The 24,812-nt window shown below is 41.6% G+C and overlaps 5 protein-coding genes across 9 annotated transcripts; 2 read left to right on the forward strand and 3 right to left on the reverse strand.

Annotated features, from left to right (window-relative positions):
* The first annotated feature begins 176 nt into the window (after positions 1-176).
* Positions 177-3,569, forward strand: LOC129593829 (uncharacterized). The gene is made up of 3 exons (XM_055490305.1): positions 177-874; positions 971-1,046; positions 3,070-3,569. Exons 1-3 carry the CDS (start codon positions 626-628, stop codon positions 3,180-3,182), a joined length of 438 nt encoding a protein of 145 aa, XP_055346280.1. The 5' UTR covers positions 177-625; the 3' UTR covers positions 3,183-3,569.
* Positions 3,354-8,927, reverse strand: LOC129593828 (uncharacterized). Its single transcript, XM_055490304.1, has 12 exons — positions 8,545-8,927; positions 8,274-8,457; positions 7,985-8,199; positions 7,775-7,894; positions 7,386-7,447; positions 6,751-6,917; positions 6,545-6,623; positions 5,589-6,402; positions 5,212-5,527; positions 4,476-4,600; positions 4,301-4,393; positions 3,354-4,007 (listed from the first exon to the last, which is right to left on the reverse strand). The coding sequence occupies exons 2-12, from the start codon at positions 8,440-8,442 to the stop codon at positions 3,786-3,788; spliced, it is 2,382 nt and encodes a 793-aa protein (XP_055346279.1). The 5' UTR covers positions 8,443-8,457; positions 8,545-8,927; the 3' UTR covers positions 3,354-3,785.
* A 178-nt stretch (positions 8,928-9,105) lies between these two features.
* On the forward strand, positions 9,106-10,334 carry LOC129593919 (FAU ubiquitin-like and ribosomal protein S30). Of its 2 annotated transcripts, none has more exons than XM_055490426.1 (5): positions 9,106-9,233; positions 9,309-9,352; positions 9,446-9,524; positions 9,641-9,794; positions 10,016-10,334. In XM_055490426.1, coding segments are annotated over exons 2-5 (441 nt in total). In that variant the 5' UTR covers positions 9,106-9,233; positions 9,309-9,350; the 3' UTR covers positions 10,222-10,334. The 2 variants fall into 2 exon arrangements, with proteins under 2 accessions (XP_055346401.1, XP_055346402.1); XM_055490427.1 differs by having other exon boundaries at positions 9,116-9,195.
* A 376-nt stretch (positions 10,335-10,710) lies between these two features.
* Positions 10,711-18,136, reverse strand: LOC129593810 (macoilin-like). Of its 2 annotated transcripts, XM_055490280.1 has the most exons (13): positions 17,257-17,711; positions 17,001-17,175; positions 16,745-16,886; positions 15,964-16,073; positions 15,701-15,862; positions 15,291-15,357; positions 15,092-15,209; positions 13,470-14,070; positions 12,556-12,720; positions 12,348-12,494; positions 12,113-12,236; positions 11,867-12,044; positions 10,711-11,640 (listed from the first exon to the last, which is right to left on the reverse strand). In XM_055490280.1, the coding sequence occupies exons 2-13, from the start codon at positions 17,060-17,062 to the stop codon at positions 11,447-11,449; spliced, it is 2,070 nt and encodes a 689-aa protein (XP_055346255.1). In that variant the 5' UTR covers positions 17,063-17,175; positions 17,257-17,711; the 3' UTR covers positions 10,711-11,446. The 2 variants fall into 2 exon arrangements, with proteins under 2 accessions (XP_055346255.1, XP_055346253.1); XM_055490278.1 differs by lacking the exons at positions 17,001-17,175; positions 17,257-17,711 and adding an exon at positions 17,780-18,136 and having other exon boundaries at positions 10,712-11,640.
* A 948-nt stretch (positions 18,137-19,084) lies between these two features.
* LOC129593822 (PDZ and LIM domain protein 3-like) lies at positions 19,085-24,533 on the reverse strand. Of its 3 annotated transcripts, XM_055490296.1 has the most exons (12): positions 24,381-24,533; positions 24,176-24,286; positions 24,054-24,094; positions 23,819-23,845; positions 23,626-23,680; positions 23,286-23,361; positions 22,101-22,532; positions 21,367-21,393; positions 20,494-20,745; positions 20,232-20,317; positions 19,849-19,879; positions 19,085-19,570 (listed from the first exon to the last, which is right to left on the reverse strand). In XM_055490296.1, exons 2-12 carry the CDS (start codon positions 24,261-24,263, stop codon positions 19,501-19,503), a joined length of 1,185 nt encoding a protein of 394 aa, XP_055346271.1. In that variant the 5' UTR covers positions 24,264-24,286; positions 24,381-24,533; the 3' UTR covers positions 19,085-19,500. The 3 variants fall into 3 exon arrangements, with proteins under 3 accessions (XP_055346271.1, XP_055346270.1, XP_055346272.1); XM_055490295.1 differs by having other exon boundaries at positions 24,176-24,530; XM_055490297.1 differs by lacking the exon at positions 21,367-21,393 and having other exon boundaries at positions 24,176-24,529.
* Positions 24,534-24,812: the final 279 nt, after the last annotated feature.

Consider the following 24,812-nt stretch of genomic DNA (forward strand, 5'->3'; position numbering starts at 1 on the left):
GAGACCGATACCGCTGAAAAAACATTGTTATTCTATTGGTCGGATGTTGACTTTGCCGGCCGAGGCACTGTTCGACTCGCGCTATATCCACATACACGTATAAAGACTGCCAAACGAGCGTATGAAAACTACCTGCCGCCTTCCCATATATACCGATGACGTCGATATATCTCCACTTTGTTCCGATCCCTGGACAACTGTACAGAAAAGCGGGATATACATGCTGCGCACGCTTTAATATCCTGTCATCACCACCGGCATCGCTGGCTCAAAACCTGATTTGCTGCAACGTATATATACACGCTGGTTATATTCGGTTTTCTCCGGCTTCCTTAGCGTACGCATTGCTTGATCAGATGTGTGTTACGCTGGTCGCAATCAATTAATCAATTGTTGTAATTTTCTAATTTTGGAGTAGGGAAAAACACAACCATCGCCGCGCGTCCAACTGGTTATAAAGTTTTCAGCGGGGCCGAGAGATGCACCACCGGAAATTCCATAATACTGGATATCAATAATTTCCTCTGTTCTACACTGTATAAGCCGAATAAATGATGAATTATTCGCCACTGGAATATCTGACGCTATCCGGCGTATCCGCATCGCGTCATGCCTGTGTGTTAAAATGTGTATAATGATGTTGTGGATGGCGCCCATGACCTTTGGGTCGAATCACATAGTTACGTATGGAACGCCGGGCTATTGTGCAGTTTTCCGAAAACTCCTGTTCATTGGTGAAAATATAGTCTCCCGAATCTTCGCAGCATGCGACAGCGCCGCATCGATGCCGTACAAGTTTGATGATTTGATGGATTTCACTTGGTTAAAAATCATCAAACAATTGATTCTGCAACTCGTATGCATTGCTGTCTGGGTAAGGCTGAAGCCTGATATTATTTAACAATTATATATTCGCAGAAAAGTTTTTGCAACCTGCCGGTACTAATCAGCACTTTTACGTTTTCATCAGCTGTTCGGTTTGATGCTGCTGTTTCGTCCCCAGAATTTCCTTCCGGCAGCGGCGGATACAGCGCAAACTGATCACTGTAAGTCCGGAAAATCTGTCCCTCAGGTCTTTGTGGATTATGCTAATCACATGAAGCCATCAACAAAATTAAACGTTGCACTGAACCACCGTACGACCATAATATCCACGCCGAAGCTGATTTAGCAAATTAATAACGCCAGCGTAATCCGGTTTTTCCGCCCACTTTCGCTATTTTAAGGGAAATATTTCCACACAGTATCTAAGAACTGTCTACAAGTTTACAATTTCAAAAACTCATTATTTATCACTCCCAGGTTTTCCATCCATTTAACGCATGTGGAATGGTATATAATATTCGTGTGATATTCTTTTACGGTATCAGAGGGAATTACTCGCGTTTAAACTTATATCAGTATATTAATTTATTATTAATTTTCTATATCCAGGGCATATATAGAGTAGAGACAGCGTCAGTGGTTTTATTTAGCATATGTTCTAACATTCCATCGGTACGAATAGTTGTAATGCGCTAATCGTACTGCTGCAACAAAAAAAAATTTAGAATTTTATGATGCCGAATTCATTCCCACGAATGCTAATGATAGAGTTATGTTAATGATTTGCCGACTGCTAAGGATAAAGATATTTTATAGCAGACAAAATTGTTTTTTTCGAACCATGTAAAATATGGTACTAACTGTCGCAAGATACAAATATGTTTTAATAAATTACTGACGTATCACTGTGTTAAATAAAAGGCGGGCAATAACGCGAATAGACATAATCCGATAAATTCTGGCTCGTTTCATGGAATATTTATTTAATTTATTAACGCGGGATTGACTGATGTTTCTTTGACGTTTTCGACATAGCCTGTTCTGTATAAAGGATCCAGGGAGTAGTTTGTATTCCAATTAACGATAAGTGCAAAACGGCGGCAAGATTTATTCTGGATCTCCTATAGTATTTGCACAGATGATTGATATTTCTATTTTATATGCGAAAAATTATGAGCTGCAATATTCGAATCCATAAGTTGTCGTTCAGCCTCGGTAATCAAGAGAAGCGACGAAAGTGCTGTCTGGTTTTACCGAATTTCAAAAGTTCTTTATCATTGCTACAGTGCAGTATATAGTACATAGGTTTTGCAAATAAATGCACTTGTGTACATGTACTTGTATAGCTTATCGTTAGAAATGATTATTTTATACATACAATACAGGTGATATACAGAGTACATACAACTGATCTTTTCGACTGAAAGATTTGCGTTGTTTTCAGAGAAATCGTTTTACACTTTCTAGCACAGAAGATAGTTCGACAAAGTGGGTATTCAAAAAATGGATGTTATCTTTTGACAGGAAATCGGCCAACCATTTATTGATTTTATCCTCTGGGATTTTTTTATTTTACATTTAAAGACTAAAATTAGTCACTGTTATCCGTTTAACTGCAAAGAGCGGTTTGTCGCTTAATCGCGTGAGAATTCCAAAGAAGCCGGGCGGGGAATGAGGTCTAATTTAAGAGTCAAACTTTTGTTACGGCCTTTGCCAATTCCCGTAATATGAAAAGAGGTAGAAGAAAGCGGCACCAAGTATTGTGTTATGCAAGGTATTGTGCAAGTATCGTGTGCGAATTGCACTATATTTAAAATTGTTATGTTTGATACATCAATCTCTTGCAAATATGTCCAGATTGAAATGTACGGTCGCAGTAAAAGCAGCTAGGGAAACAACACAATAGTTAAAATTATTTTAAATCAACTTATTCATCCATCAACAAATTTGCACCATTTTCGGAAGGTTCTGAGAAAAACCACCTTTTCCAAAACTCTGCAACCTCGGCGATCACGCAGTTCATTGTAGTGCCTGGATTTATATGTACGTACACAGTACTCCCAGATTAGAAACTAAGCTGCGGTAATAATCAAAAACAGAAAAAAAAACAGCATCTGTCCAAATACACGGCAAGTACCTTCCACAACCGGAAATAGATGCTAGTCCCGGCTGCGGTACAATAGGGTCCTGAGCGAAATACGCGCCTGTCAACACAGTACTTCACGCATATTGCTATTTGTTTAGACATTCAAATGCCGGGAAGTGGCACTGTGATGATCTGTGGATCGGCTCTGATATTTCTTTCCATGGGTGCCTTACTGCATTTGGTTCGCAAGAATGACCAGCCTCTGGACTAGAGAGACACACACTGATTCCGAATTCCTGTCAACGAACATTTCTGCTCGATTGTGTCAGCAGTTCTTTGCAGTTTTTAACATATTCCTCATACAACCTTTTCACTATTCTGTAAATAAATGGTAATAATGAGGTACATATACGAACATTCTCGAAAAACAACGCTGTATATCTTCGCATAATTTAATCCAGTAAAGGAACAACAACAGCACTTTTCGAGTACTTTAACAAAAGACTACAAGCTTTGTCTTTCATTGCAACTAGAAAAATAAATATATAAATTATTCCAAATTGCTGTAAAGCAGGCAAAGATGTTATTGTTTCCAGTAAAGTAAATCAACAAAACCAAATTTTTTCAATGTATAATTACAATCAAGTGTACAAACGTGTGTCGGTGCCGACAAACGAATAAAAGATCACAAACAAAATGCACTCGTGTGTGCCCCTTTCGAAACGCAAACAGAACGCGGTAGGTGTACCGTTGAAATATAAAACAGCACTTGCAGCAGGCGCAAAACCGGTTGTAATCATCGATTGCTATCCACACATGCGCGCACGCACCACCCGACGGAATTATCCACATTTGGAAGGCATAGTTTTTTCCCTCAGCTTTTTTCCCCGTTTCGCAGGGTCGGTGTGCGTGGTCCATCGCGTTCCGCACTGGATGAGGAGGAGGATGACGGGCCGCCGCCGGCGCTACTCGTGCTGGCACCTGCCGGAAAAAGCAGGCCCAACTCCTCGGCTGTGAAGAGTTTGTATTCGAAGAAGCGCTTCAATAGTCCCATCATCGGATTAGCATAATCGAATTCCCGTCGGACAGCATTGTTCTGCAACGATCCACCAAATTAGTCGTCAGCAAAATTCCGCTCGCTGCAGCCGTTATCGTTTCTTTTTTCGCTTTCTCACATTGTTATCAACAAAGCGTTTCAATGCTATTTCGTTTATATTTAAATATTTTATTCCACAGTCTGCAATATTACAAACCTAGCAATTTTTAAGTTAATGTTACTTTTGATAATGCGCAGACGGCAGACTGCAAAAACTTCTTATTAAAGTTTAGTATAATTTTGCCGTTTAATTTTGATGCAATACGAATACATTGTAACATTACCAGACTTACATAAATTTCCACACGTTTATGATTTTCTTCAACAATAATTTTGATCAGATCTGTGCGTTTGAGTTCCAGTTCAGCGAACTGCTGAACAACGGTCTGCAAAACACAGAAATCAACACGTGATTTTGTCGATCACAACACCATACACATAGTTTGTCCAACGTGAACAATAACATACCCGCGTTTCCGATACGAGCGCAGACTGTTCTTCCAGGACGGTTAACTTGGATTTAGCTTCAGTAAGAGGGTTCTTGACGATCGACACGTATCCGTTTCGATCATGGCCCACTTGAGGCTTTTGATCTGTCAGAGGAAAAGCGCCACTTAGCTGGCATGATTATAAATTATGCAAGGCCAAAATATTTCCACATTTACTCAGAATATTTTGAACGCATACAGTAATGGCATATTCATGAAGAGCCACGTGGTCAAATAAAACGGAACTTCTAAATATCATCATGCAGCAAAGAAACCGGGTATCACCGCTGAACAGTGAAAATGATTTCAGACAAATTTTTTAATAAAAACGTCACAAAAACGTTTTCAACAAATACGTTTAAATGTAATAACTGCGATTAAGTAAGACACAAGGACTGCAACAAAAATTGAAACAATAATTCAGCCAAACCTGTTTTCTGTAATATGATCAATGAAACAAAACACTGTTCAATAAAATTTTCTTTATATCCTGCTATACTTGTATCTAATGCTGCTACCGAAAATCGCCGAATGTTTGATATAAATGCAAGAACCGCATCGTAAAAGGCTAATAATGCAATCGAATTTCGACCTAGAACTACTAGCTAATACAGAGAGTACCCAAAATAAAGCACTTAATATCATTTTACAAAAACACAGGTTTTCTTGCTCTGGTTATTGTAAGGTCAAATGGAGCAATCCGTGAATTACAATACCTAAAGGGTGCTGGGATGACAGCGAACGCGTCAGTCGAGGCACGCCACCATGACAGTCCATTTGGAAGTCCACTGAGTTTTTCCCACAAACAACCGGAAGCCCATGATCGACCCGCGCTGCCGGTCGAGGCCAGCGGTCTTCCACACTCGTTGACGACCGGCTGGGTGTCATCACCGTGGAGCTCTGCAACTGTCCGCTCATCCGGGTGAACCGCGTGACGAGACTGACCAGTCCACCATTGGTCCTCGCTTCACATTCACTCTTCACCGACCGACCGGAGGAATTGCACGGATCCGTTGGATAATCCGATATTATCTAATCAACCAACATACATCAGGAACCTATACACACCACCAGAAAAATAAACATCACAGACATTGTCATTTTTCCGCCTGGACTTGGGTGACCGCGGTCCATTCTGATCGGGTACGGAGCGCTTCTTGGAGAGTGGCAGGACATCCTTCGACTCCGTTTTGGCCGGTGCCGACAACGGCGCATCCGTTCTGCGAGTGCGCGTCACCCGCTGCTTTTTCGTCTGTCGACGTAGAAATTCCGCCGGCAGCGCCTGCACATCCTGCAGGGTGGACACGTCGCTCTCCATCGGCAGCGCCACGTTCATCGGCCAAACCGCCGCGATGCTAGGCAGATCGTCAATCACAGTGGACACCGGCGGATGCAATGCCCCCTTCCCCTTACAAAACCCATTGACAATGGGAAAACTATTGTGCGCATGCTCCATGGAACGCGATGACGACAGACTTAAGGAGGCGGCCCGTTTAATGGGGAACACCTCGGGACTCGGATCGCGGTGGAGGTAGCCGTTTTTAACTGGCAGGACGCGTTGGGAGTAGGTCTCCACTAGTTTCTTCTGGGCGGCGGTGTCGGCCGTATGTTTCTCCTGCAAGGCGGCCAGCAGTCCGCTGATGGTGTGACATAAAGGCGAAAGGTTGGTACTCGGCGTGGGTAAGGTATTAGGGACGTTTTTCGGTTCATAAGGCAGCGGTGTGCGTTCCCGGAAGGCCTTGCGGAGCTCGGCACATTCTGGAGGTAGGAAGGATTGTTTTTCTTGGTCCTCAACGGAGTTCGTGAGCTGATCCATCAGGGATGACTGCCGCATATCAATAGTGGCAACTTCACGAATACAACGCGTTCGCTTCGATCCTTTTACTGCCAGAATGGCAAAGCTGAACCTATTCGACAAGCAGCAGCAATTAGAAATGCGCAGTTTGTTGCACTAATCAAATCTAATCTGTCTGAAAGTACACGAAACACAAAACATTGTCGATCTTAATTGTTGCAACTTGACAAACTTCATAAAGAGTCACTATTTACTTATTGTCGTTTGTAGCGCGTATCCGTTCTTTTATGATATCCCTGGCTTTCCTGAGAAAGGTCTCTTCCGAAACTTCATCTGCAGTCGGAAATTGCAAGTTCATAAGCTTGAATATTGGAACAACAACGATCATTCAAGCAAGCAATCAAATGCATAAAGATTTCATGCAAGACAGATTCCTAAAAATACTAGTACTGTATATTACCGTGTAGTATAGGGTAATCCTTGAGCCCATCCAGCTCCATCAACTGTCCGTTGATGGGCACATAAGGCACGAAATGGTTCTGTCGGGTTTCGGTTTTACGATATGACCGCGACGATTCTCCGGTCCGCGAAAGATTCATCACCGTCGATACAATTTCCGGAGTGGCGCTGTTAAAGCAAAACAACTGTTGCAGACTTGTCCTCAGCAGCAACATAATCATCAGAAATGTTAGCAAGACATAGCTAGCAATATGGGTAAAATATTAACACTGGCTTTAAGGGATTTGGCCCGGTACGTAGTACTAAATTCGGGTACATACACGAGAACTTCCGCTGTCGCGCATTCCTAAACACTTTTTTGCATTGCTTTATGACATTTTGTAGCCAAAGGATTTATATACGCAGGCGTGAAATCCGTTTGCGCGCGCAACATCCGGTTCGGGAGTTATTAATGAATGTATACGAACCCTTTGGCTACAAATATCATAAAGCAATGCAAAAAAGTGTTTGGGAGTGCGCGACAGAGAAAGTTGGCGTGGATGTATACAAATTTGGTGCTATGTACCGGGCCAAATCCCTTAAACTGGCTTCACAAACAAGAAAATATTAACGCTGGCTAAAATATCATTTCCTTACGGAGCTCTTCGATTATGGAAAGCAGCAAACTGGCAGTGATTCTGAATAGCATATCCCCGATCCTGAAAAATACAGATATTTTATCAAATGCCTTATTCGACATAGTTAACCAATAGTATCACACAATCTTATGATTCCTATCCGGGTATCCCACAAGCAAATCACGTCAAGTGCCTGAGTCATTTGACGATTTCATAAAACAATATCATTACGAATCGCAATAACAATACTTTGAAGTATATCTTACACAAATTACAAAGCCAAACGACAGAAATTAATTTACGAATGGAAATGCGCGTACAGTCTGCCTAACTGCGTCATGTTCAAAATAGGCAGCACTATAAAATGCAGCTGAAGCTGGAGCACACCGAAATCCGCTAAAATTTTACCTCGGGCGACATTTGCTTGGTAAAGTCTTTAAAATCTCGCAGTAGTGCATTGAGAGGAAGATCCGGACTGTTTAGCATAATACTGAGCAGCGCGTGTGTTGCACAGGAATTTGGAGCTTTCTGCCAAATCAACATTCAATAAAATGCAAAATTTAAATTATACAATAATTACTATTATTTTAAAATATTGTGTCTTCTTAATTTACATACCTGGTGCGCAAAGAACATCTCATTGGTGACGAAGTGTTCATTATTGAAGAATTTCTTCTGCAGCTCTTTATTGTACAATCGCTGGGCGCGATCATTCCCGCCTGCTTTACACTCGAAGAGAAAAATCAGCCCGTAGATTTTCTCCTCCGTTCCCAGCGTACTCTGCAGATCACAGTCAATATCGTAGATTTCTACGATGTCGATTTCTTCGCCCGCTGCAAAGGAGGATAAAAAATTATTTTCATGTTGCATGGCGTCATTGGCAACACATGTGTGTTTCTCTCTGTACCGAGATCGCTGGCCAATAAATAGAACAAGCTGGGATCAGCTTCCAGTTCCTTCCAAGAATCCGCAATCTCCAGTAGACTGCCTTCCAGATTAATGGCGGCGCCGTAGCGCTGATCGAAATACGCGCGAATTTCATCGACAGTGCGCACGTTCGATGGTGGTTGTGCCATGATGTAAATTCTTCACTAATGATAACGTTCAATTACCATATTTTAACAACAAAACGTCAGCAAAATTAAAACGTACGTTAGGCACATACAAATGCCACCTACCAGACACGTATCGTAAAAGGTTGGTACAATTTTACGGATGAAAAGCCATCGTGAGAATATTACTGGTCGTAATACACTGATAACATGCTGCTTCGAGCACGAAAGGCAATTAAATTTTAAAATTTAAAACAGCATAAGGCGCCTTGATTGTTATCAAGGCCAACAAAACCACAAAATCAAACGTGCATGGGACATTTTATTCCCAGAAGATGGAAGAGCAAATTATCCCCGCAAACCAGTCGATTTCTGGATGCAGAAAAGGCTCATGAAAAGGCAAACAATTAACGGCTCCTCGAAATAGACCAAGCTTCTGCAACTGCAGAAAATCATGAAACAGAACTCAAATAATTTACCAAGGTGGAAACATTTTTGATCAAACCTGCAAAACCATGTTTTTTACAGTTCTGCCCTGTATCAGTTACTGTATTCACGGCCGACCTAAAGTAGTCGCGCATCCGAGCCGGAAAGTGTGGCGTGCACATTGCGCTATGTACCGTGCACGTAGCGCTGCGCACTAAGTGCACGCGTCTACCGTACGCATGGAGTGATATTGCACGCGCACGCAGGTTGGCTCTACTCGAGAACCACATTTCGTGATCTTCAATCTTCATCGGAGAAACGGATTTTTGACGACGAAGATCTTTCTTTGAGGTACCTGGTTTTCTACGTTCTTTCCGTTAAATAACTTGGTAAGTCACATAGTGAAGGATTTTTATCATTGTTTCCAGAATCGTCGCGTTTCAATCATTTCCGATTGTTTTCAGACCGTTTCTCGCTACCGGAGTCAGAGTACCCAGCACGCAAACATGTAAGAAACCCGTTCGACCTTCCTCCAAATTTTCTTCTTGCTTCGCTGCATTTTGTCGAAACTAGTGCCCTTATCTTGGTCGTACGTTTTCAGGGCTCTCCCGCTTATGATTGTGGCGGATTCGTCCTTTATCGTCAATGCGCACTCGGAAATGTTGGTCGGAGATCTTATGGTACGCCGAAATTATGTCATTATTATTTTTTGCCGTGTTTATTTTCTGTATTTTTGTTGCTCTTAAAAAGGCGACATTTGTGACAGATTGTGTGAATATTATTGTAATGTTTTTAGGGTTTAGTGTTGGAGCAGTTGGATATTGAACGGGAGGATGCTGAGGATTTTTATCTGCGAAGCGGAGTGTGCAATTTGGAATCCGAGAAAACTTTAGCTGACTGCGGATTTGAGCCATATTCCCAGGTCTATCTCCAAGGCCGACTCCGTGGTGGTAAGCCGCAAAAATACTTGCAGAAATGTTATTTTTATGGCTAGCGAGATTGGCATATTTTCGTTAGTTTAGCTTATCGCTTTTTTGTACATTGTAATTTAATTTTGATTTTTTTAAATCAAATTTTTTAATTTGGAATTTTTGGAATCAGTTTTTCCGCCTTATAATGTGTTATGCTCTTTTGAATGGGTGCTTAAATATTATGTTTTATCATTCTGCAGGAAAAGTGCACGGCTCGTTGGCTCGTGCTGGTAAAGTCCGTGGCCAGACTCCTAAGGTGGAGAAACAAGAAAAAAAGAAGAAGAAGACAGGACGTGCTAAGCGCCGACTCCAGTACAACAGGAGGTTTGTCAATGTGGTGGCGACTTTCGGGCGCCGCCGTGGCCCCAACTCGAACGCTGAAGCTGGAAACAAGAGCACCCCTTAAAACGTTTTTATTATCAGATTGATAATGCTTCATCTTAATTAAATAATTGCAGTCAATTCCAGTGGTTACCGCGTTGTGAAGATGACTTGAAAATTAATAAAGACCGGGAATTTTTTTGCGCTTGTCTCACTGTCAACATTCATATTCTGTTTTCTAATATAAGCGCACTGCTTCGAAAATATAAATTCCACAAAACTAATAGAGATTGCAGACGTAGTTTATAGTATGATGTTGTCGAAAGAAATTCGTTTTTTTCGGTTAAACGTGCTTCTTGAATCAGAATCAAGTAGATGCTAGCCGGTGCTAGATATCGACTAACTGCAAATTGTACAGTAACTTCGTTACAGTTTCACAAATCCTTACAAAAAACCTCGCGCTGTGTAAGTACATTGTCTCGGTGACAAACCGAATTTTGTACCAGGAAAATCACTTATGGTTAGGTAGAAGTGTCGAAAATTGCTATAGAAGATTGTAGTGAATAATTATTTATAGTTGCTCGTTTGTTTCAAATTTCCAATACGTACGAGTCGGAGTAACTACGAAAAAACTGATAAATGAAGTTAAAAAATATTAGGAGCGATGACTTCACACAACCAATCATGTAACATCCGTTCCTCTTCCGGATTAAGCAGCAGCAACAGTATCCAGTCATCAAAGACTGAATTCATGCAAAAACAGAAGAATAATTTCCATCACACTGAGAGAGTTTCAACCAGGAGGTACAGCTGTGAAACATTAATACACAGGGAGAAATTCCCTTTATAGAAAACCCCATTTCTTCCCGCAAGAAGAAACAAACAACATTCTATTTTCCTATACGACGGACTAAGTCCAAATAAAAAAAAACATATCCAGATCACACACGAGTGACATGATGAACATTTTCTTGCTGATTCTGTAGAAGCAGTCCGGTGTGGCGTGCGTGTCTCGGAGTCAATCCCGGCTAAAAACACACGGATCAATCTGCAAAACCCACCCAGCTGATGAAGAGAGGAAGGAGGACAGAAAGGAGAGATAATGCGAGAAAGATGTGACCATAGGTGAAGAAGGAAAAAACACATTGGTGGCTAAAAATTATCGCGACGCAGAGCAAAATGGATGTATGGACAAATGCGCACGGGCAGGCTGACACAGGAAGGGGGATAACAAATACAGGAACGGGTGCTCGGATAAAACGGGTGTGTGTATGGACATTTAGTACTGTAAAATGCCTCCGATATGCCCTTTAGTTAAACCCCACATGGGGCTTATCCTGGAGACGGCTGTGGGTAGGCGTCTGGTGCTTTAACGCCTCCGCCACAAACGCCGAGATGGTCGTCTGATTGCCCGCGGTCGGTGGCAGCAGTGTCATAGCCTCCGCAATGCGTGCGATTTTCTGCTTCAGGTCAGCGATTTCTTTGTCTTTCTGACACATTACATCTAAAAAATGAGATTAAAATTTACTCACCCAAATAGAACATCTTAACGCTAATAATGTTTTGTAGGTTTTAAGCATTAAAAATAATAGAAAAAGGTTAACCGTGACTGCTATACAAATTTGGCTGAATTACCGAAGGTAATAAAATAACAATACCAAAGTTATTACGTTCTTTTAGATTTAACCGAACAATTTAAAGTACATTGGGTACTGTGGTCATTTGTTTACTTTGTGAAATTTCCACTTGACGTTTGGCTTCACCAAGCGCCGAGAAGAGATCCAGTTTCAGTTTAGTTTCTGCGCCCAGACTGTTCTCCAGATGCGCATTCCTATCCTGGAGTTGTGACAATGCTGTCGTCAGTTGAACATCCGAATCCTTGTAACTTTCTTTGTTCTGCTTTAACGCCTACGAAAGCAAAAAACAGGCAAATGTTAACCTCTACAAAACATGACCGCACAATCAAATTTTCTTACCGCAACTTCGTCGTTCAGGCTGCGCAGTTTTTCATCCTTTGTCGTAAGATCTCGGCGCAACTGACGCAATTCTGCCTCGATTTCTTTACGTTGATTTTTGCAAGATTCGGAGCACTCGTTGCCGCTGGAAGTACAACGAAAGAATCAAAATCCTGCCGGTAATGCAGTTTAACATACGTTGTTTAACATATCGCAGTACACCATGAATATCTGTGACACGTGAAACAAAACTTACGCATCCTCAATTGCCTTCCGTTGCTTCCTCTCCTGATTCAACTGGGTTTCCAACTGCAGCCGTGATTTCCGCTCGTCGCCGAGCTTCTTCTCGAACAATGCAGCGTTTTGTTTGTCTTGCTGACGTGCTGCTATCAGATTACTTAACCTGCAAAAAATGTCAAATGGTTGATATGTTGATGTGTATAACAGGCCGTTAGGTATCATACCGTTGCTGTAGAGATTCGTTTTCCTGTTGGACTTTTGTTAAGTCTGTCCGAGCAGATTTATCACCACTCTGCAGCGTGGAAATCTGACTCCGTAGCTCTTGCTCTAGTTGTCGGCTGATTTGGAGATCAGACCTTAGCCGTTTGACATCGTTTTCCAGTTTCGATCTGCAAGCACGAATATCATCGGAATATGTGCGCAACTGCATGAAAGTTATCAAGTAATTCATCTATTCCTGGCACAAATTCAGACATAACACTAATAATTCAGACATCAATATTATAATAAGAGACTGAAAATAAAATAATAAACAAAGAAATTTCGAAATATAAACTTAAAATTAAAAACTAACAGCAACAGGTAAATAGTAAATATAGCATTATAATTACAGATTAGGTTGCATACACATTATTATTATTATTATTATTATTATCGTACTACAGTAGCCAAACTCCATTACGGAGACTTATTACCCTCAGGTGAAAACCGTTGGGCAAACCAGGCTATTGGAAAATTTTTTTGTTAATTTTGAAAATTTTGTACTTTTTTTTGGTTTGATTTTATGAGATAAAAGTTACCCACCTAGGAATCGAACCCAGGACATACAATCTTAAAGCCAGACGTACTACCACCAGGCTATGGGCAATTAACATTAAATGTAGGATTATTATTATCGTACTACAGTAGCCAAACTCCATTACGGAGACTTATTACCCTCAGGTGAAAACCGTTGGGCAAACCAGGCTATTGGAAAATTTTTTTGTTAATTTTGAAAATTACGCAGCACACACGAGGACACTGACATTATCATCTGCTGAACTTTACTCCTGTAAACCTCGATCCCAGAAGAGAAAAATTAAGAGCTGAATAATAAAAGTTTGAATTTATCTAGTATGGGGAATGTTACACAACTTACAGATAGACATCGTCTGATTTCGCAGACAATTCCACGGTGGTATCCCTCGTACTAACTGACACCTTCTGTTTCCTTCCCGTACTACTACTTCCGGACACGCTCTCCTTCTCAAAGTTTTGCAAACTCGTCACTTTCATGAGTGACGGAGAAGTGGAGCGCAGATGTTTGGCATGACGATGCGGATTGGACAGCTTGAAGGCCTTCTCCGACTCCACACTGTCGCCATCGCAATTATCCAGCTCCATAACGGACGACTGCTTCTTATTATTACCGGGTGATCCTCCCAGCCGGGCAAAGAGATCCCCTGGCTCATTGGCCAGATCAGCATCGGCCGATGAGGAGGTGGAGGAGGATGCCGATGACATATTATCAACATCCAGCGCCTTCTGAGCAATACTAACCAACACATCACCAAATAATCGGCCGTTGCTGTTGTTGTTGTTATTCTTCCGCTTCTGACTACGAGATTCGGAATGAGGATTACTACTGCTGCTAGTAACCGACGATACAACGGCGGATAGCAGCGATGATGTGCCCCCGTTTTCAACCGGAATAAACCCGTTCGCTTGTGCGCTATCAACGTTTTTACTTCCGCCCGGACCTAAAAATTGACAAAATAAAATAAGAGGGAGCTCTACTTTCCCTATCAAAATTTTCACCAAAATTAATACCGATTTCTGAACAAATATGGTAAACAGTAAACTGGTAATACTGTCATACAGCGATTGCCTCAGAGTGCATTTTTTTGTAGTTTTAACATACATACCCACCCAAACATACATATAAACATACACGCGGTAACGGTGTACTTAATACGACTACGCTAAACATAAATATATTTAATTTTAGGTTTTCATTTATTTTCAAATTTACATTAATGTTTCAGACTTGTATTAGCAGCATTTTTATGACGGATAACTTGAGCAAGCAGTTCATGATTTGGTTCTTTACACGCTCCCTTCAACTTTCAAGGTGCGCACGCGTTTTGGGAAACAGTCACCGATGCATTAACATCAAGACCGCCAAACGTAAACGATGAAATTTTTTTCCTCTACAATAACGTGATCCCGGTTCAATTGTCAACGACAATCCGGTTTCTCACTGTCAGCGCTCTTCAATTTCCCCCCATGGCGCTGCTCTGCAGACTGAATAATCAGCGGTGTGAGCCATCCGATCAACTAAAGCCGCATGCGTAACATGTTTACTCCGCAGCGCCACAGTGCCATCCGGCGGAAACCAGCTATACTGCCGGATATTACCGAGCTCAAACCTGGAGCATCCGCTCCCCAAAATAGAATCCATTACGTGGTGTGCATAACGCACACAAGGCTAAAGCCCAATACGCTTCGCTCAACACCGCATAAATTCATAATCAATCGCTGCTAAAGTGTGCTGGATGGGACAAGTGAAAGCGAACCCTGCCAATTGTAGCACCTGAACAATTATAAAATACAGCAAGCAGCCCCCGCTGTGTGACTCGGCGTTATACCAGCGCAGCACGCTGCTGCACCGGAAAGATCTTATTACATGATTATAAACATATTAATAATGAAATCGTCCTAAATTATTAAAAGACTGAACGTGTGCGTATCCAATTACACAATCCCGGTTGTGTTACATACCTTTCGATTCGAGCGGCGAAAGCGCTTCCGGAAGAGGTCGCCGACTCTCCTCCGGTAATGCTTCGTTAATGAGATCCCTGAAGAGTTTATTCTCGGTAGCAATCTGCAGTTGCTTATGCTGTAGAAACGAAGTACACACACACCAATTAGCCATCAGCAGCCAATAATTATTGACAAGATCAATAAGACAGAGACTAACCTTCCGATATTTGAAGCCAATGAATGACTTCACGCTGAAACTGAACGTGACTAGCGGATAGCCCACACTGTAACAAACAATCCACGATTCAATAACAAATGTCAAGCAATGGATTATTATAATCGAAATTGAAATTCGAAAAGCCGCTATAAACAGAAGACGATTATTTAAAAATCTAAAATAACCAAAAAAATCGTAACAAACATCATTACGTAAACAATAACACGACATATCTGTCAATTTTCAATAATCTCAACTAGTTGCACCAGCGCAATCTGATCGTTCCACCATCGTCGAATATTAAAAAGAAGAGAGCATTTACAAGAAGGCAGGATTAAAAAATGCCAAAACAAAATGAGCAATATTTTGTAACATTCAGAATGGCGATTTTCATCCTCACCACCACTTACCAATGCGCTGCAAACGGTCTACATATATCCCAATGAAATGGTATACTGGGATCGGATTTGAGTTCGCGTAGTCGCATGGTGGCTTCGATATAGAGGAAGACCATCCATATGACTATCGTCTGAACACAAATGCCCCTTTCTATTCCAGAAAGCATCATTAACCTGCGAACACAAACAAACGCCGTATGTCATCAAATTCTCAGAACACACTTAGTATTTTACACATAGACAAAGAACCTTGGCAAGCTGCCACCGGGACTTACTGTATCCACACGTATAAACTGGCCAGGAAAAACATACACGCCGTGGGTACAAACATGTACACGAGGATATCAGATGTTATAACCATACTGATGAAAAATACAGTGAAACCCTGAAAAGAAGGATTATGTCAAGTCACGTTTCTCCTAAAGATACCGTACGATTAATAATCTCTGGAAACCAGAAAGATACCCTGCGCATCTAATGATAAGAATAGCATGCCAACAGCTACAAGGGTTATCTCCTGCGTGTGAAATCCATAAGGATGAAGTGCCGCATCACCATCACGCAATCCTTCTTCAGAAAATGAAGGCCCCATTTATCCCAGAAATGCGGACCGTAAACACAGGACATGAGCGGTCCTTTACCAGGGAGTCAAATATTTACTCTGTTATTACACCAAAACCGTACACCACTCAACTACCAATCTAACATTATTGTTTCCAGAAAGATCCAATCAAAGCAATCTACTGGTAAATTCCGCTTGCTCCCAATGAATTTTAAATATCTAATAAAAGCAGCATACGCGTATGAAAAATGCTCAAGATTAAGAAATACTCGCGTCGGTTTCTGACTCTAAACTGATAACTTACTACCTAGTCATCAGTAAGAATCATTAATGATCAAATAATCAAACAACGGTGCAAGAAAATAGCGGAAAACGATGAACGATACAAGAAAATCAAAGGGACAATACGACCGACGATGCGACAGCGCTTTTTTATCAAATGTGTACTAAAGTTGAAATTAATGAAAAATCAGTCGAAATGAAATTCAACTTACGATTCCCTGATATTTATACGCGTCAGCCACACTCTGCAGCATTAGCCAGACCGGCCAAAAGTACTCCAAACGAAATCCAGCAGCAAAATCCAGGGCAACAATAACCATCCAGATTAGTAATAATTTAATCGCCAGGAAGATGCTGTAAATAGAAAAAACCAAATCAACAATTTTGAAACAAATCCTGTCGGATGGATGTCATCAGAATCCCTAATCCCTGCTATAAACATTCAATCCTGCATTCACGACAACGCACGCATTGGCCCGTTTATTCCAGTTCTTCTTGATGTTACTGCCGCGTCCTCGGCTGCGAATCATTTTACCAGCCCCAATGGTCTCCACAACGAAGGAAAAACGTTTAAAACCTGCGAGAACACGAGTCCTTCCACCAACAACCTTTCACAGCAAATATCTGATAAAACCTGTGGAACCTGTCGAAAAACGAAACAAACATAGTTAAACCAACATAACATATATTAGAATTTCAAGAAAATGCGTACGGAGACACGAACCTCATCAGAATCCCAGAATCCAGAAGAAATGGGGTTCTCTCGTCGAAATCACGTTCAAGCAACACAGCAGTGTGACTGTACAGTATTTCAGTGCATTTTCCAGACAGGATCCCACTTTTTATTGGCACCAGCTCCAGTTGCAGTCCGACTCAGTGGTAAAAGGAAGAAAGGAAAAAAATCGATGATTTCCAACACAGGAGAGGGAGAAACACAGATCAGGCGATCGATACTGGCCAGACGAGTTAACGTACACGCACACACACAGCAGCACCAGCAGCTAAAATCCGATAGGATGAACGCGATCTCCGCGCGCGCGCGTGTAATCGAATTGAAACCGTCCAAACTGCATGTTTCAGTCAGGACCGTGCACTTGTCTTCCCACAGGATACAATTGTGAAGGTGTTCATTATTAAATGATTTTTATCCAGAGCGCGCGTGGGTGCTCATTGGTGAATGCAGGTCAAACGCAGCAGGAATGATTTTCGCTGTGTTTGTAATATCGCTGCGCACAGCAGCATCTTACCTGACACCAAGGGAACCATCGCCGTATTTTGATCGTTTGGGATACTTTCGATTCTTCACCAGCTCCGCGTTACGCCGTTTCATTTTAATAAACATGTACACAGATGGAAGAGGAATGATTTTCCCGCTTTTTCAGAAAAGTCAAAACATTAAAAATTATACTAGGATTTGTGTTGTATTCTTTTCCAGTTCTTCACAATAGGCTCAGATGATGTTATGGCAACCTAATACATGAACGCGCGATACTGGGCTTCGCTGTACGAGAAACACACACACAGCAGCAGGCCTTTCAAGTGCAGTACGGACTGTGTAGTGTACTTGAGGTTTCAAGACCTGTGTGAGCGCGTCACACCAAAGAGAAAAGCTGTTATAGACGATGCGTCATCCGGACCACGTGCTCTGTTGGACACACCTCCCGCATGGACATACAGGACAAAAAATCACACCGAAGTTTTGGCATACTGCAAAGACTTTATCAAATTACTAATTTGATAAAAGTGTTTGCAAAATACAAATTAAACAATCCATGTATACTTCCTGCATGGAAAGTCTTTTTTTTAATTTCAGGGGGTGGTAGTTGAGTTACATTAATTGTGGCTTTACACTGAACAGTCGAAAATTGCAAATAGCCGGCACCGCCATTTTACCGGTACTGTTTAAATGCCCAGATCAACTGTGGTCTGGAGCGTGGAGGCTGGAATTCACCGCTGATGGCCAATACAGTACTTACTTAGCTAGCTGTAAAAATTTTATGAACAAATTTTATGTGAGCGTTGTTATACATTTTGAACTTCTTGGTGCGGTCAAACGGTCGCTAATAAGAACGGATTGTGAATATTTTATATTTGCTTGTACACAGTATAATTTTACCATTATTGTGTGGTCACTGGTTATCACCGTGCAACATTTAATTCTGCCGCAAGATTAAGTGCATTGCGGTGTGGTCGATTTAATTAATTTAATAGTTCTGTTGCTCGGTGAACTGATATTGTGATATACTTATTTTGGCCTGTATGTGTAGTTACAGATTAAGCTTACTAATTTGATATGCTACGATGACTTTCACAGCCGGCAAAAAATGAATTTCGAGTACTGCTAGCTAGATATAGTGCAGAAAAAGTTTGTTCGGTAAAAACCGTGATGAGTAACCTATACACCTAACCTACTGCAGACTGACCACCAAGTAGGCAAGTACACACCGCGATATAAGGAACTTTCATTTATTACAGATTCTTTGTTACGGCATTATGTTGAAAAACTGCCGAGCAATACATCGGGCAACAAGTACGCAAGTAATCGCAGAAACCACAGTCGAATAAATTGATCAAATTATTGTCAGCTTATCAGGCTGAAACCAAATTATCGTTATCGTGGTTACAGCAGCAAGATATGCATATAATGCAGATTTTCTAAGATTACGCAAAACATACATTTACGCAGCAAAACGAAACAACAGCAAACTTCGGTATAAATGAAAAGTAGTGTGTCCTTAATGTAACCTGACACATTATACTGACATCAACTAACATTATACATAAAACGAAACTCAACCAAAGGCACAAACGGCATTCATGACCAGATTCAACCTTCTTTTTTGATTTCTTTAACGCTTTCTTATGGAACCGGATGGGTCAACCGGAAAAAGGCACCGTTGACGATTTTATGACGAAATTATAATCAGTTCCCATAAATATCCGTCAGTTTTCTCAAGCCAGTGCGATCCTAGGAGTACACTGTCCGGGATTCAAATCCTCCGTATCCAGGCCGAGTCATCTGCTTTGCATGCTGCTCACTGGAAAGTGCGAAAGTAAATTAAAGTTATCCTAGGAAAATTTCAAACCAACATTTCTGCAACATAACTGGAAACAAAGAGGAAAATGCGTTTTCAAATAGTGGCCATCCGAATTAATGAAAACCCTTTCTTTGAAAATCGGCAATTGATTAATATGATTAAAGGTTACCAAAAGCTCTAACTACACTTGTACTGTCGTAATCAAGAATGCTGATAGTGCGTTAACTTTAAAACCGTCAAACTTTAAAACAACTACAAGATAAAATGATGTTTCTTACCAATAAAGCTGGTCCTCCACGATAAAATGCCCTGTAAGAAAAAGGAAATGTACGCAGCGCAAAGCAACATTACCGCAACAGGTTCCAATGTTAACAATATGACAGACAACTACAGATACAATCATCAAATTTTCCGGTAACCAGCTGCAAGGTACTTGTGCTCTAAGCATGCGAGATATCATAATTTTTAAAAACTTATGTATTATTCCATTAGTTCACAATGAATAAATCAGTTACTCAAAACTTTCAAATTGTACCGAATTTTAAAACTACTTCCTCACTACATTATCGTATTTTTTGCAGCAGTCGCTCTGCGGCAATCTGCACATCTTGTCAGATAACACCGATACCGACAAGGCAAATGTACAGATTATTTGACTTACCAATAGTTTTAAGGGGTATTCCACACCGTGCGCACTTGTAGCACGAGACACACATGGGTTGACCACGAACCCGAACGAAAACTCCTCTGTAATGATCAATACTAGTATATCAAAAGATCAACAAGAAAACTGCCACAACTAATACAGTACTCGTATTACATACTAATTACGACGATGCATTTTCATATGCTCAATGCTTATGACCTTTTCTTACAGTCCAATCGCACACTAGCGCTTTATACTCTTTTACTATTGTACGTACACGATTCCAGACTGGCAAGCAGAGCACTTTGGAACTTGAGTGACGGGTTGTTGATAATGATCCGGCGACATGGTGCTGGGTGCCTGCACCGGGCGGTATCCTCCTGGTGCAGGACTGGTACCACCCGGTCGACCACCGTACGAAGAACCACCGTATCCAGTCGGGCCGGCTTGAGCGGCTGACTGCCCGAAGGAACCGGCAAAATCCCCAAACTGCTCCACCTGCTGAACCGCCTTCATCGTTGGGCTAGGACTAAATTAACAAAGATGCGTTGTTATACAAATGCACAATGCCAATATGGCAATACCACGCTGCAGCAGGAAAGATCACACATCGGCAACATATGACGGAACAGATTCGACAACGTACTCAATACATACACTTATTTTGCAAGTTCTACTCTAACCCTTGGGTACACAGCGGAAACGAGGGACAGCACGTGGATTTACCCTTCACCAAGTACTTAGTGCGGGATAAAATGAACATAGAGGACGAAATTCAAGGTGGAAATCAACTTATCTGGCAGGAACGAAAGAGAAAAGCAGCCCCACTACCCTGCAGTCTGGACATAAGGATAAAGCCCAAACCCGCGGTTTTTTACCGGTAAAAAGTGCTACGATCGCGATAAACATAGTGTCGACTCAACATACATCATACATGTAATACGCACATTCAGATACGCTGATTGCCCCACACGGCCACTCAACAAGAAATACCTCACTAGGAACCGAATGGCAGTAACGAAGGGAGGACGTAAACTGAAAAAGAGCGGAAACAAGGGGCAGAGAAAAAGACAGACCGGATCGAAGGTGACTTTTTCGGGAAGGGGGAAAGCAACGCGGAGTGTTCACGTTCCTTAAAACATATACTTACCCATCGTCTGTTTGGCCTTTTTTGTTTCTGAAAACACTCAAGGTCAAATCCAAGTGTGGCACTGCACAACTGCGGTAAAATTTATACAAATACGCCATACGGCAAATGCGCTCACTGCGCTTCCCCAAACTTTTTCACTTTCCCAAACGCTATGCAGCGAAGTCAAAACTGGAAAGTTCGGAACTCTGATTTGAACAGTGCAGTGCACGTCTATGTTCTGCTATAATATTTGCGACAGCTACGTAAGTAGCACAGTGCGAATAGTACAATACATACATTTTATAATGATTTCCATTTTCTTTATTGCATAATCAATCTATGTCGGTTTCGTATGGTAAAATTTTTATAAACACCAAAGCCGAATTAAATAAATATTTACGTATCTGCTATCCGCTATGATCGCATGCGCATGTGCCTAACTTTTACTAAGACTGCGAGTAAATACGTAAATCAAATATTATTCTGGAACCATAGCTTGAATTTGCAGACTGATACAACAGCAATTAGTATACTACTTAGTAGCACAATACTTTCATAAATGTTATCGAAAAGTAAAACAGAAGTAAGCACACAGAATGTAACATCCGGTACTCTGTAATTCCGTTTAGAATTCGTGTTACAAAAATACTGATCTGGTGAAACGAACACCGAAAGTTCCATATTGTGCAGAATCACTGCAGATGGAGTCATGACCGCGTCAAACATTTTTTACCAACTGCTATCATGACACTTACCGTCCAGCCAGGAGAGCTGTCGACTGCGCATTATACGCATCGCTAGCGTTCTGCGCCGAGTACAGTCCCATGGGTGAATTGTAGGGATTGTGGATAATCGGTGAGGCGTTGTTCAGTGTGCCGGCCAGTGAATTCTCCGGGCCTCCGCCGTATGAACCGCCGCTGCCGAATGGACGAGCACTACGATTATGGCTGCTGCCCACGGGGTTCCAGTCTTGTTTGTTGGCCGCCAGTGAATGCTGCACATACGAATCATTGGAACCACCGTAGTTCTGCTGCGACTGCGCTGGTCCGCCCCATTTGCTCTGAGTGGGGAGCGCGGCGGAGATGGAGGAGGCAGCGTTATTACGTTGGTTCAACGCGTAATTGCCGCTCGACGGCAAATCGGCTCCAGCCGAGCGACCAATTTCCCAGGTTTTTGCGCTTCCGCCTCTAAAGATATACAGCACAAACGTTAATGTACGAGGTGGCAGATTTCTAATTACAAAGTTAGTTTACTTTTGTGTTCTTCCCTTGAAGTAAACTAAAACTATTTAAGCTGTCATATAATTTTTTCGCGACAAGGTTTAGCGGCATACATAATGAAAAATCTGCCAAAATTATACGTACTGAGTCGTGTGTTGGACCTTTGGTCACTTTATGGGTGCGACTAAAGCGCATTATACATATTTCAGATAAGAGAAGCGTGTGTTTACATAACCATCACATTGTTTTGTTTAAAGAATTCAGTCAGTCAAAATTTTAATGCCACTAAGTCTTTTACTCATACACAATTTCTACGTCATGTTGCATGCACCCCGTCTGTGATTTACGACATTAACTACGGCATCGGTGAACCATTTGTCAGTACCAAAACGTCCGGATTTATAAATATCCTCCAGTGAAAGAGCCGTATTTAAATAGATTCGTTAATTCTCCTTTACTCGAATTCCCTATACCCCAGTTATGTAAAAGCATAATTACAAGTGCGCAGACTTCTGTCCCTAATTATTATGGTGATAAAACAACTGTAAACAAGATTACAAGAACACGAAAAAAATGAGTAATTCGAGCTCGAAGTATTGAAACTTTTCCGTTGTGTAGAACTATTGTATTGCATGCACATCCAACTAACTTATTTAACAAATTAACAGCTAACGGAAAACTTTAACACTGGATGTAAACTAAAATCATTTCTGTCCGTACCTTTGAATGGTCAAGACCAGATAATCCATGCACTGACGAATAACCTGTTCAGCTTCCGCGTGTGTCCAGTTCATGGCTGCAAGTTGGCAATTTTCATATAGGATGAAACATAGTTAAAAAGAAGGCCTATATCATCGCTATATTTCTCACATTCTTCAGTTCTTAAAATTACTAAAAATAAAATTTGATATTGTGAACAAGTCCGGTTCGCATTGAGAAACTTAACAAAAATGTAATCATTCAAGTAGCTGTGCAAACTGTCCAAGCAAAATAAATTCTTATGCGTACATTTTCCTAGTTTTCGTTTCACTAACAGAAAATATAACTGTAACAAACTTGCCTGGATTGGGTGGATCGCCAATGGCCGTTATGATGTCACCCGGTTGCAAACCGACCTGAATCAGACGCGCATATCCCGTTTACATCCATGCATATTCAGTTGCATAATAACTGAATCTTGATATTTATCAGATTAGCTGCTTATAATAAACACAATCAAAAACTTATTTCAGTTCAGAGCAAGACGTCATCACCTCTTCCGCCAACGATCCCGGAGTGATCTACACACAAGGACAAAGACCGGTCACTTGAGGCCAAACCCTTATTACACAATCGGCTAACACGATTCAAAATGCCATAATTATATTGCTACAATTATCCCGAACCTTTTCAGTACAATTGAGGCAAAACTAAATTTACTGATAGCTACAAAAAATTCAAAAATTTGATTTCATTATTTATTTAGCTGTTATTTGCTCATGCACTTACCGTTTGAACCGACAGTGGCAAGTTGTTGAAATCCGCTCCACCTGTATGTACATCAGCCGTAAAGCACACAATCAGACGCTGCACTTGACGATCAATTGAAACCACCAACACTGCACACATACCTTGCATACGGAAGCCCCACCGGATGTTGGGGCTATCCCGCTGCATGCGGACGGTCAGTTTGAAGCAGGGATTGGGATTGTAGGCCATCTTATCCGCTGGCTCGTTGATGTCTAGTTTCACACACCACACAATCTATCCGTGCACAGTGTCAAGAGCAGGAGAATGCAGCACTTCAGGACTGAATAGAAAACTGCTTATCTCCACCTTATCGCCGTTGTTGCTGCCTCCGTATCGCTCTTTTTTCCAACCGCAGCTGCCAACCTCTCGCCTCGCCTGTTTGCCGTGTCACAGCCCAAACAGCTCACTGCAACAGCCGAGCCAGTTGGTGCTGCGATTTACCGTAGTGTGTGGTGCGCGCTCGAAAAACCGACAGTCTGGTCTACATCGCGCGTTGACGACGGGATCATATTCTATACACAAGCAGGCAGCTACCATATTCCGTCAAGTACAGTTGCGCCTAATAATACATCTGTAAACTGTTGCGCATATGGATGAACCCATGATGATAAAACACTAGACTTTTTAACCGCGTAAGCAGGAAGTCACAACACAGGCGCCGTTCACGCAGATGATGTCCACATCACGGCGCAGCGCGGCATTTCCTGTCCGCTGCATGCGGCTGCAGCGGCCAGTCCA

Source organism: Paramacrobiotus metropolitanus, unplaced genomic scaffold (genome assembly GCF_019649055.1).
Source record: "Paramacrobiotus metropolitanus isolate TYO unplaced genomic scaffold, Prichtersi_v1.0 Parri_scaffold0000064, whole genome shotgun sequence".
In the NCBI taxonomy this organism is placed as follows: Eukaryota; Metazoa; Tardigrada; class Eutardigrada; order Parachela; family Macrobiotidae; genus Paramacrobiotus; species Paramacrobiotus metropolitanus.

Bases quoted from the DNA above. Each gene is read 5' to 3' on its own strand.
- LOC129593919 (XM_055490426.1), top strand. The intron at 9,525-9,640 runs GTACGCCGAAAT...TAATGTTTTTAG, and splicing joins TGTTGGTCGGAGATCTTATG to GGTTTAGTGTTGGAGCAGTT. The intron at 9,795-10,015 runs GTAAGCCGCAAA...ATCATTCTGCAG, and splicing joins CCAAGGCCGACTCCGTGGTG to GAAAAGTGCACGGCTCGTTG.
- LOC129593828 (XM_055490304.1), bottom strand. From the start codon at position 8,442: ATGGCACAACCACCATCGAACGTGCGCACTGTCGATGAAATTCGCGCG. The intron at 6,624-6,750 runs GTAATATACAGT...TTCCGACTGCAG, and splicing joins GGATTACCCTATACTACACG to ATGAAGTTTCGGAAGAGACC. The intron at 4,394-4,475 runs GTATGTTATTGT...TGTGTTTTGCAG, and splicing joins CGCTCGTATCGGAAACGCGG to ACCGTTGTTCAGCAGTTCGC.
- LOC129593810 (XM_055490278.1), bottom strand. From the start codon at position 17,874: ATGTTTATTAAAATGAAACGGCGTAACGCGGAGCTGGTGAAGAATCGA. The intron at 12,495-12,555 runs GTATGATACCTA...CATTTTTTGCAG, and splicing joins AACGAATCTCTACAGCAACG to GTTAAGTAATCTGATAGCAG. The intron at 12,237-12,347 runs GTAAGTTTTGTT...TTGTACTTCCAG, and splicing joins CGGAAGGCAATTGAGGATGC to CGGCAACGAGTGCTCCGAAT.
- LOC129593822 (XM_055490296.1), bottom strand. From the start codon at position 24,263: ATGGCCTACAATCCCAATCCCTGCTTCAAACTGACCGTCCGCATGCAG. The intron at 23,681-23,818 runs GTGATGACGTCT...CGTCTGATTCAG, and splicing joins CGGGATCGTTGGCGGAAGAG to GTCGGTTTGCAACCGGGTGA. The intron at 19,880-20,231 runs GTAAGTCAAATA...TTTTTCTTACAG, and splicing joins AATACCCCTTAAAACTATTG to GGCATTTTATCGTGGAGGAC.
- LOC129593829 (XM_055490305.1), top strand. From the start codon at position 626: ATGTGTATAATGATGTTGTGGATGGCGCCCATGACCTTTGGGTCGAAT. The intron at 875-970 runs GTAAGGCTGAAG...CGTTTTCATCAG, and splicing joins TCGTATGCATTGCTGTCTGG to CTGTTCGGTTTGATGCTGCT. The intron at 1,047-3,069 runs GTAAGTCCGGAA...CTATTTGTTTAG, and splicing joins TACAGCGCAAACTGATCACT to ACATTCAAATGCCGGGAAGT.